We start from the raw sequence: 11247 nt of genomic DNA on the forward strand, positions 1-11247 counted from the left end.
ACTTTCAAAAGGCGTCGCGAAAACGCCTTCAGTGCTCTCGCAATAGTCTCGCATTTGGAAACAGTCAACAGATTTTCAACGGTCACCAGTATAGGGTCTCTATCGGGCATGTTATACCTGCATTCCAAGTTTTATTTGACACCTCGGAATAAATCATGGCATTGAAAAATCTCCGGTACATGTATGATCATACAGAGTGCTAACAGTAAAACGGCGCAAAATAGTCGCGTTTATTTGTGCCCAGCGTAGGCACATATAACTCATCCATGCTTTTCCGAACCTGGCGTTCCTGGTTCCACCCAGCTAGGCAAAACTTCTGAGGACACCACTGAAGTGATCATTCCATTGAAACACCAGCACGGGACTGCGGGCCACCAATAACGGCATTGAAATAACTGGTCGGATAGCCGATCATAGCTTCATTGTAGAACGAACGGTACTGGAGCATTGTCTCCCCTGGGCACCTTTCCGTTTCACACCGATTTAAGGGAAATGTAACAAGCCGTTTACACTTCTGTCGGCTAAGTCTCGTTTTTAACCCCGAGATGAGCGCGTAAGAACTGTTTACAGCACTAAGGAGTTGGCAGCAGAACGCAACACCACACTCTCAGTCCTCCTCTTCCTCTTCCTCCTCCTCGTCCTCGCCTTCCTCCTCCTCCTCCTCTCCCTGCTGAGCGGCGAGGAACTCGGCCTCCTCCTCCGGCGTCGGGTCCAGGGCGTGTTTAATGTCCTGGCTCGGCGGAAAGCACAGGTCTCGGCCTGCGAACCCAGCAGCAGTGCGTCACTCGCTCTCCGTTCTGGGAGGAAGCATGAGTTACGGCCTCATGAACACAGCGAAAAGGGCCCGCTCTTCGTCACCATTAGCACACCTTGCCGCTCTCTTTTGCTCACGTTTTCCTCGCCCTCTGAACACGATCCTTCCGCAGGTTTCCAGTGCTGTCTTAATGCCGGTGACCGAGCGCAGTGCTCCAAAGACGCCCGTTCTGTACAAGCCGTTCTGAATGCGTCACGTAAACAGCGTCGCCTGTCGCACTGGCTACAACGCCATCACCATCGAAACGGATCCAACGTAAGCACTCTATATATCTCTATATATAAGCCAATGGCGTCTTAAACTGTCAGGATGTACTTGAGCCTTTTGCCGACGGGGGGGGGGGGGGGCTGCCACTTCCAGAGCGGGAGGGGCATGTCCCAAAAGCTCCCCTAGCTACGTCACTGCCGGGACCTGAACCTGAACCTGGACCTGGACCTGTCGGTCTGACCTGGCGGGGCCTCTGGGCCGTAGTTGGCCGAGCTGAACTTGTGTCCGTTGCCGATGTAGAAGTTGTCGAAGCGCTTGCCGTCGCTGAAGGCGACGGAGCCGGGCCACAGCGTTGACCGGATGACGGCCAGGGAGTGAACAGAGGAGAGGTTGGACGACATGCGCACCACCCAGGCCGGCATTCCTGGCCAGGAGAGGGCAGCACAACGTTAGGTGTGCCTGGCCAGGAGAGGGCGGCACAACGCTAGGTGTGCCTGGCCAGGAGAGAGCATCACAGTGTTAGGTGTGCCTGGCCAGGAGAGAGCAGCATAGTGTTAGGTGTGCCTGGCCAGGAGAGAGCAGCACAGTGTTAGGCGTGCCTGGCCAGGAGAGAGCAGCACAGTGTTAGGTGTGCCTGGCCAGGAGAGAATAGCACAGTGTTAGGTGTGCCTGGCCAGGAGAGAGCAGCACAGTGTTATGTGTGCCTGGCCAGGAGAGAGTAGCACAGTGTTAGGTGTGCCTGGCCAGGAGAGAGTAGCACAGTGTTAGGTGTGCCTGGCCAGGAGAGAGTAGCACAGTGTTAGGTGTGCCTGGCCAGGAGAGAGTAGCACAGTGTTAGGTGTGCCTGGCCAGGAGAGAGTAGCACAGTGTTAGGTGTGTCTGGCCAGGAGAGAGCAGCACAGTGTTAGGTGTGCCTGGCCAGGAGAGGGCGGCACAACGTTAGGTGTGCCTGGCAAGGAGAGGGCGGCACAACGTTAGGTGTGCCTGGCCAGGAGAGAGCAGCACAGTGTTAGGTGTGCCTGGCCAGGAGAGAGCAGCACAGTGTTAGGTGTGCCTGGCAAGGAGAGGGCGGCACAACGTTAGGTGTGCCTGGCAAGGAGAGGGCGGCACAACGTTAGGTGTGCCTGGCAAGGAGAGGGCGGCACAACGTTAGGTGTGGCTCGCCTCCGGCAGTGCAGGCTCAGACGGCTGTCGGTCTTTATGGAAAATTGTTCAATCTTCTGTGATTCCCGTCGATTTGTGAAAGCCTCTGAAAAGCCTTGCTTCTGTGATTAACAGCAGTCGTCTGAGGTCGCCGCACACTGGATTTCACTGGTTAAACTCTAGGTATTCCGGGGGGAGGGGCGGGGCTCGATTGTTTCCAAACCACATCACGGAAACTAAGGGCGCCTGGCAACAGAAGTAACCTGAAATCTCTGAAATGCTTGCCTAAATGATGAAGTGCTAGAATGTTTTCCTGCAGTTTTTTAAGCTCCGTGTCTGCTTGATGGAAGCGTTGATTGCGTTGCCGAGGAATGACGTGCAATGTGCAATAAACGACATGTGACGGGAATCAATGTTGCACAAGGCGCGATGACGTAATCCAACCCTGACACTTAACAGAGAACTGTGCTGTCTAGAGCAGCCTCCTTCACTCAACAAGTACACTCATAGCTATCAGTGTGCTTGTTTTGTCATATATGATGTTTGCTTCAATATCTTCAGATATGAAACGTTTCCTTTAAAGGCACACGGCTCGCGTTATTTATGAGGCTGCCTGAGGAGACTGTTTGTGAGACTTTTGGACACATGCGCAGTATCTCAGGAGCCTCCTCTGATACGATGCACAGCACGACTCCACCAGTAGACTTGTGGTAGGTATAGACGTGTGCGTATTTTTCTGGTAGGGGTTTTACTGATCAGGCGCGCATGTGGTAATCGGCATGTAGTGCTTATCTGTGTTCTGCCGGGTCAAGAAGATTGGCTGATTATCCCCACGTCGCAAACGTCTTCACTGCTGCTCTGATTATTAACTTATCGGCATTAGCGCCAGAAACATCCAAAACAGAGGCGAAACTGCAACATAGTCGCAAAGAAGTCTCTAAAAAATCCTCCCAATTGCAGAGGATGGCAAGTGACGGCGAGTACGTGTCACCGAAGCACACGCCCCATGAGGTAAACTGCACGCTCCTCGGCTGCGGTGTCGTTCCTCCCTTACCGTCCATGGTGGCGTCCTCCGAGAGCGGGGTCAGCAGAGGAGGACCCACTTCCGGCTCCTGGTGCGCCTCCTCCTCCTCCTCCTCCTCGGCCTCCTCCTCGTCGTCCCCTCGTGAGGATGGGTTCCACCACTGGCAGCGGCCCTGTGCGACATCGGGAATCGCAGCTAATATTACGCTGATCCCAAACGGGCGCTGATTGCATTCCGGTGCGGCGTATGGGGACAAAAATGTGAACGACCTTTCTATTGCCCACTCAGCTACTGTTCAGAATGGATCACCTAGCCTGGGGCAATACATGACACCACTGACTTGAGGCAGGATGAGGTACCATTAAGCTGGGGCAGGACGTGACACCACTGACCTGGGGCAGGATGAGCTACCATTGACCCACAGCAGGATGTGGCACCACTGACCTGGAACAGGCTGTGGAACCACTCACCCGGAGTAGGACGCGGCACTAATGGCCTGGAGCAGAACGTGGCACCAATAACCTGGGACACGACGTGGCACCACTGGCCTTGGGCATGATGTGGCACCACGGACCTGGAGCGGGACTTGGCACCACTGGCCTGGGCAGGGTGAGGTGCCATTAACCCACAGCAGGATGTGGCACCACTAACCTGGAACAGGCTTTGGAACCACTCACCCGCAGCAAGACGCGGCACTAATGACCTGGAGCAGAACGTGGCACCAATAACCTGGGATACGACATGGCACCACTGACCTTGGGCATGATGTGGCACCCCTGACCTTGGGCAGGATGCAGCACCACTGACCTGAGGCAAGTCGCGGCACCACTGACCTGGGGCAGGATGTGGCACCCCTGACCTAGGGCAGGATGCAGCACCACTGACCTGAGGCAAGTCGCGGCACCACTGACCTGGGGCAGGATGTGCAGCGTGTGGTGACACCACTGCGCCAGGTCTGGCGCCACCAGCTCTCGGACGGGAATTGGATCAAACTCGGGGTTTTCCATGCAGCTCTGCGGGCTCTCCTCGTCCCCGAGATCAGCCTCCTCCTCCTCGTCAAACTGGTAGAAGCCGACGGGCGAGATGTGCGTGCCGGCCGTGATGCGAGCAATCTGCGCGCGCAGGTAGTTCTTCTCGGTGCCTGCGGCGTGCAGAGACGACTTCAGGCGAGCGCGCAGCCATACCTTAAGCAGGGTTTGATATTTTTAAAAATCTGAGTCGGGCTGAGGAGTGGATGGTTGCGGCATTCTTCACAAGGAAGCAGTAGCGACTTAAATGCATTACGTTTAGAGCTCGTGCAGCCGATCCGAAGGCATGTGGCAATGCGTCATTTTCCCCCCTCTGAGAAACGAATATCGAAATAAGCGCTAAGATAAAAAGAAGATATCCGATGAAGTCAATGGCTTTAAAACGGAACCGCGTTCTCCAATAACGCACAGTGAATGCATCATCTGGGTCCATGTTGTGGCAACTCAGCCTGTGATGCAATGGCGTGGTGAGTACAGTGGGACATTCCTGACCCTGCTAGGCATGCGGCTGGGAAAAAATATGACTTATTGTCCCCGCTCAATGGCTGCCGGGGAATGTCCGCATCGTTCTGGAACACCGATGCAACATTTACATCGTTTTACATCGAACTTTACCGTTCAATTTACATCGGAACGTCGCTGTAACCGCGTTGGCGGTGGGATTCAGCCACTGGCTGACTACCGATTTTTGCCGCCACCCCCGCAATACTTTTGGATCTGATCTCTATCTCCATCTCTGGATATCTCAACCGAACTATTTCACGTACTCGGGTTGTAATCGATAGTAATGCGTTTCACAGCCCAGAACACATGTTTATGGATAATACCAACCCTATTAAATGCGTCACAGATCTGGTTAAGTTCTAAGACTTCCCCACAAATTATGTTATGTTTTATATGAGTGCAAACTCCTGCTCGTAATCAAAACACTGATTGCTTACTAATACGATGGCTGACTAAGCTGGCTGCACAAATCGAGGTCATCGGGAAATCCGAACTTCGTTTTAATATGCTAGAATATACTCTGTTGTTATAATATGTGATGTTTTAATACACTAGAATAACTGGGCTAACTTTGTTTGAGGTCTGACAGCTTTCTTTCTAAGCGCTAACTACTTTTAATCTTCTTGGAATTTATTTATACAGCACCATTATAAACCTGGACATGGGTTACCACCTTGCTGGCTTAGTAGCTTAGTAGTTTCACATGTCTTTGCATGGAGTGTGGGGCTTCACAACAGCCAGATCCCAACTTAGGTGCTCACGTAGGGTTCTTTGTGCCGCAGTGGATGGGGTAAGCATCTTGTTCGCTCGCTTTTTGTAGGCAATGTGAAGAACAACAAAAAGCAACAAAAACGCAGTGCTACACACATGGGGTGAAGGAAATTTAACCAGTATGAGCGTGAGCATTAGATATAAGTGGTTTAATGTGTCAGCCAAATCATGAACGAATCATGAATCATAAAACAAGCAAGAACAAGGTCACACATGCGGCTCAAGCAAGGTAAAAGAGCTCTTTGAAAACTTAAGCGACCAACAATATGTCTTTGGGGGACTGTAGACATGGTGTTATAACTTCATTGAGCGTATTCTTAGCTCCTCCACGATGATTCTCGACTATCTTACGTATCAGATTATCCGTGAGCTCAAGTCTTATGTTTTTAAGCGAGACACAGAGGCTCTCGATTGGCACACAAACACAAGAAAAATAATGTCATATTTTATAGACAACATTGGACACACAGGATAATACTAACCTGACATAAGATGAGCTGATGCACTTGGCCATGTGCGAGCCATACTCTAGTGCTTGCATGAACAACCATTTTCATCACATTTCGGTGGTAGACCGTGAAAAGGGAAGAGCGGTATGGACTTATCATGACTTAGCACAAGGTTAAAGTGACCTTTCCTGATGGCTTTTGACGCCGTGCAACGTGTGTGAACTCCTTGCCGGGTGGGACGGTGGCGTACAAAGCAAAACCAGGAAAAGAAGCACTCAAGTTACGGACCTAGATAGCGCCAATAATTTATTTTTAACAGGGCGTACCACGACCTGGTGCTTCAAACAAACCGGATCTGATGCTACACGGGTACTAAAAGTAAGGTACTGGTGAGTCTTGTACGGCAGTTGCATTGCAACAAGGCAAAGGGAGCAAACAGTGCCATGAGTAACGCTCAGGTTAAATAGTTTAAGGTCATTAGTGTCTGGCTGATTTGTGGGCACCTGCTTGAGCTTGTACGTGCGTTCCCTCCTCCTAACATGTCTCTCATGTTTCAGTTGAGGGCTTTACCTCCACATTTCCGTCCTTCGCACACTTCAATTGACGTCAGCATCCTGAGGCAACGCCTCTGCAGCAAGCGGATGCTGACCAGTTTAAGAGCGAAATGTGACGGCAGAAATGACCTTGGAATTAGTATTTTGCCCACAGATACCTTTTTAAATCAGGATACGCCCTTCTACTTTCTTAAACTATATCACGGCTATACATCGCATCTTCTTTGCAAATTCCGTCGCTTTCACGTTTTGTTTACTTGTAAATCAAATTTATCTTTTTATATTGTATTGTGTTTTACGACTTGTCAAAATGGCCACGAGACTGCCAGCGAGACAACATCGTCTGGTTTTCCATGCTCGTTCATCCCTTCCAGTCCGGATATCGATTTTCCACAACTTCAAGATGACAGAGGCGTGGTCAGATTGAGCGAAGCAGCATTCCTACACCTACCTCCGCTCCCGCTTCTGCCGGACGCCAACTCAGGACATTTACCCTGCACGCGCCGGAGTGTTTTAGCAGACACCTACTTCACCAGCGTTCGATGCGATCTTATACGAGCGGTTTGTCGCTTACCTGGGAAAGGTGGATACGTCAGCATGGGGTTGTCCAGCTCCCCGGTGAACATCTTCTTGATCCTCCTCGCCACGAAGATTTCGGTTGGTGTCACGTTGGGCAGGCGGATCCACTTGGAGCCTGGTCCGTTGGTTACGAAGTACACCTGAAATCGTCCACATGACGTCAGAGATGCGTGAGTGCGGTGTTCGTGAAGCTGATTGCCTCGCGCTCGTGATTGGTAAGACAGTGCTGATGATTGAGTGAGTGCGTGGGTGAGTGGGGTTAATGAGTGGACAAGGCAATCCGAGATAGAGGGATGAAACAGACAGAGAGGGGGGGGGGGGGAAGGAAGGAAGGGTGTGATACCAATAAATCGAAATTTAACAGCATATGTGGGTTACTACATATATACATTGGTGACACAAACATACATGCATCACTGGCACAAGCGAACACGCGCTCGCATGCATCACGAGCACCAGCAAACACGCACTCGCATGCGCCACCAGCACCAGCAAACACGCACTCGCACACACTGAAGCCTGCAATCCGCAACAAAGCCCAGCGCCGCCCGCGTAGGCTGCCAGCTCGGTGGTGTCCCTCGTCCTGCTGACCTTCTTGTTGGCTCCAGTGCCGTACGGCTCCACGGGAGGACGCGGCGGCGGGACGAACTTGGGCCGCGGGTCGGGCGGCTCCGGCGCCTCCTCCTCCTCGCCCAGCTCGTCTAGGTGCTCCTCGGTCGGCGGCTCGCCCGCCTCCTCGTCCGGCGGCACCTCCTCCTCCTCCTCCGGCTCCTCGCCCTGCGCTCAGCGAGGCGCGTGAGGCGTTGTATGGAGCGAGTGGTCTGGAGTTCGACTCCCGCAGCAGGCAGTTTTCACTGAGTTTGATTTCCGTTAATGGAAGCACATGTCAAGTGCCGTGACAGCCTTGCTAGCTATGCTGCAATTACGCCCACCGATTAGGAACGCGAAGCTGCAAAATAGAGTGGTGCCCATCGCAAATCTGCAAAATCGAGTGGTACACTTATGGGAGTGGCCGCACTATAGAACTGTTTATTTTGTTGAATTGGTACTGTTCGGTATAAATTGCGTAACTCACACCACAGTCATCTTTTAAGTATTAAGATACTGCTGTTTATAAGTGACATGTTTTACTAGCATGCGTTTATATTTATGTATATATATATATATATATATATACGAAAAATGTTTTGTATACATATATATGAAAAAGTGTGCAAAAATATCCCCGACCTCTTGGAACTCCGCTTCAACGACGTAGTAGTTATTTTTGAGGCCCAAAATCTTGCCCCAAAATCGAACGTGCTGCAGGTGCGACTCAGCCATCAGCATCTTGATTGCCAAATACATCTGAAATGTAAGATACGCATTCAGATGCAATATTCCACTATTCATGCTGTTCATAATGTTGGTTGTTGGCGTATAGAGAGGCAGCATACGATCATATCAAGGATCTTTCTTACGGCTGTTCGGCAATGTTAATGATAAGTCTTTCAATAGGTTTGTCGATCGGCACCACTAAAATAAAGTCATCTAACTCAACTGCAAGCATGCTTTTAAAACACGCTATTATCCTGTTGAAATATTTTTCGTCCGTCATTCAAACAAAAACAAAGCCCAAAGACAGGCATTAAAAAGACTCCAAGAGTCAAAACGAACTTCAAGTGCAAAGTGAATGTGCTCACCTTTCTTCCAGTTTTAATATGTTAACTAAACAATTTGGTGGCGAACAAAACTGGTTCCTTACCAGGGGAGAGAATCTATGAGGCGCGCATCTGACGGAAAATATCTGCTGAGCCTACGTTAGGTTACATAATGGTGACAAGAAACTTGGCATGAGGGGTAGTCGCCTTTCGACAACATATGCACATATTCGTGTTTTTCAAAGTTTGTCCTGCGATATATAAATTTCCAAACACTGATAAAAGTTGCAGCTACAAGCGCTGTACTATTCTACGCCATGGAGTAGGGCGCACTTGCGTAAGTGTAATACAAATGCGTTTTTAGGTTAAAGCTAAGCTGGAATTCAAAGTCATCGCTGCCTTGTTTGGTCATAATTATTTAACGTAATGACCCATCACTGTATACTGCAGTCTTACTAGAAGTAACGTTTTAAATAGAGGGGCAGGTATCTGACATGTTTGATGCCTATTTTTAGTAGCCAAGACACTTGATAAATCTGCTGCACCAAAACGTTTGGGATACCACAAGTGTGGTTGTTCAGCTGCACGTCTGGGAAGCCAGGGACACGGTATCAGACTCCCCGGTGCCGCCCTTCCTGCCAGGGTGAGGGCCGGATGACGGTACATAGCCTCAGCAGCTGGGTGCGTCGTACATCCCCAATGACACGCACCTACTGAAAAGTCTGCCATTTTTGTGCCTGTCCTTTGCCGCCTTGGACGTGGGCAGCTCCGGGCCACGGTCCCAGCGCTGCACTGGGAACACTGGTGATAGAATGCAGCGGTAAGGGTTAAGAAACTGAATGGCTTGAGTGATAAGTCTATTTGACTAGGATCATCATGACTAGGATCACTAGGATAACCCATGAATAACATGACGAGCGAGGGTAAGCGCGGGGATTTGTAATAGATTTACGTTTGTGGTTTATGTGCATGGGCTTATCTTAAAAGCTATCGGTAACAGCGGTGCAGAAATCTGCAAAACCGTTTTATGTCAATGACGAGTGGCCCTTTTGATATGTTTTTCTCTAGCTCAAGTAAATCCCAAAATGGAAGAGGTTTCTTCTGGAACCCTTACGAAAGAGCCTTGAGCGCACGTTAACTGCTGGGACGCCCGCTGCATCAGACATCCACACGGCACTCCTATCTGGACCTCCCAAGTCCGGCGGGCCGAGGACTGCGTGCTCCGGCCACCGGGAACCCAGGGCGGGCCGTGCGCTCGGGGCAGGTTACCGGACCTTATTGCTTGTCTGAAAGCAGTCCGAGCTCGCTGATACACTGCCGCTGGCGGTGGTCAGCGCAGTGTTAATCCCGAGACCGCTCGCCCGCTCCGGTCTCAATAAAAGATTCGACCAAGCCCCCCCCCCCTCTCCCCTCTCTCTCCCTTTTCCATTCCCTCACCCGCTGATGCCATCTCCTGGGAAGAAGCCGGTCTGGAAAAAGCCTGGCAATATCAGACTGGTACGAAGAGGTCTCCTCCGCACTGCGGTACGTGCATAAGCCAGCTGCACCACCTAGATGGGGTCAAACACATCTCCAACAATAATTTTGATTGTTGTATCCCTCTGCACCCGGACTATTTGTTCAGTAGATTCTGAGATCACACCACGTCTAACCTTTATGATACCAGACCTGATCATGCCTCATTTGGACTAGAACACGATATTCAGGCCATTCTCATCCAGTGGGAACCCGACGAATGGGCTTCAGCACGTCCGATACATTCCACTGAGCGTCAGCAACGCAATGCCTCCCCGACACGCATGACGCGAATTCGCTGAGCCGTTAAAAATTGATCGCATGAAAAGTCTTAGCCATCGCCACATGAATATCATCCAAATTAGTTGCTTATTGTGTGTTTACGTAGCCCACGTGCACCCTCCAGTGCACCTGGAGAGTGCACTGGAGGTTGTGACTGGTGTTGTAAATAACCACATACAGTTGCAACTAGTATTGGATGTACAAACACTGCGTGATATATTTGTGATAGCCTCCAAAAGATGTCAACGTTCCCTTAAAATCACCTGGAAAGCTTCCAAACGCGGGAGGCCCAGTCCGGCTTGCTCGAAGAAGTGTAGGTTTTCCATCACATTTGGGGGCAGAGTTCCCAGCTCCTCCTGCTCCTCTATGTTTTCTTCTTCAAGGTTATCGGCAGGAACGAACAGATGCTCTGTCGTCTTAGCTTCCTCTGCCGCGGGACACGCGGGGAAGTCCTCAAACAAAGCATTGGTATCGGTCTGGTAAAACCTCTTACGTTTCAGTTCGAGACTGATCTGCTCCAAGGAATTCACAGAGTCTTCAATCTGTTCATCCAAAACTTTGGTGACGATCTCTGCCATATGGTCATATAAACTGATGGCGGGAAATCCATCTTCCTTTTGCAAAAAGGTTTTAGCTTTTTTAAGGTCTCGTGAAAACTTCTTTCCGACGACAGGCTCAGACATTTTGCACGCCTGCTATCGCTGATCCTGAGTACGAAAATAAACAGACACGCTCGA

At 50.6% G+C, this 11247-nt stretch overlaps 1 protein-coding gene across 1 annotated transcript; it reads right to left on the reverse strand.

Annotated features, from left to right (window-relative positions):
- Window positions 1-210: 210 nt before the first annotated feature.
- Window positions 211-11247, reverse strand: Rsph4a (Radial spoke head protein 4a). The gene is made up of 8 exons (XM_037214075.1): window positions 10774-11247; window positions 8304-8420; window positions 7665-7850; window positions 7069-7213; window positions 4100-4329; window positions 3219-3360; window positions 1263-1445; window positions 211-759 (listed from the first exon to the last, which is right to left on the reverse strand). Exons 1-8 carry the CDS (start codon window positions 11191-11193, stop codon window positions 608-610), a joined length of 1575 nt encoding a protein of 524 aa, XP_037069970.1. The 5' UTR covers window positions 11194-11247; the 3' UTR covers window positions 211-607.

The sequence above is a fragment of the Pollicipes pollicipes genome, unplaced genomic scaffold, assembly GCF_011947565.3.
Source record: "Pollicipes pollicipes isolate AB1234 unplaced genomic scaffold, Ppol_2.1 Scaffold_1600;HRSCAF=1878_pilon_pilon_pilon, whole genome shotgun sequence".
NCBI lineage: Eukaryota > Metazoa > Arthropoda > Thecostraca > Pollicipedomorpha > Pollicipedidae > Pollicipes > Pollicipes pollicipes.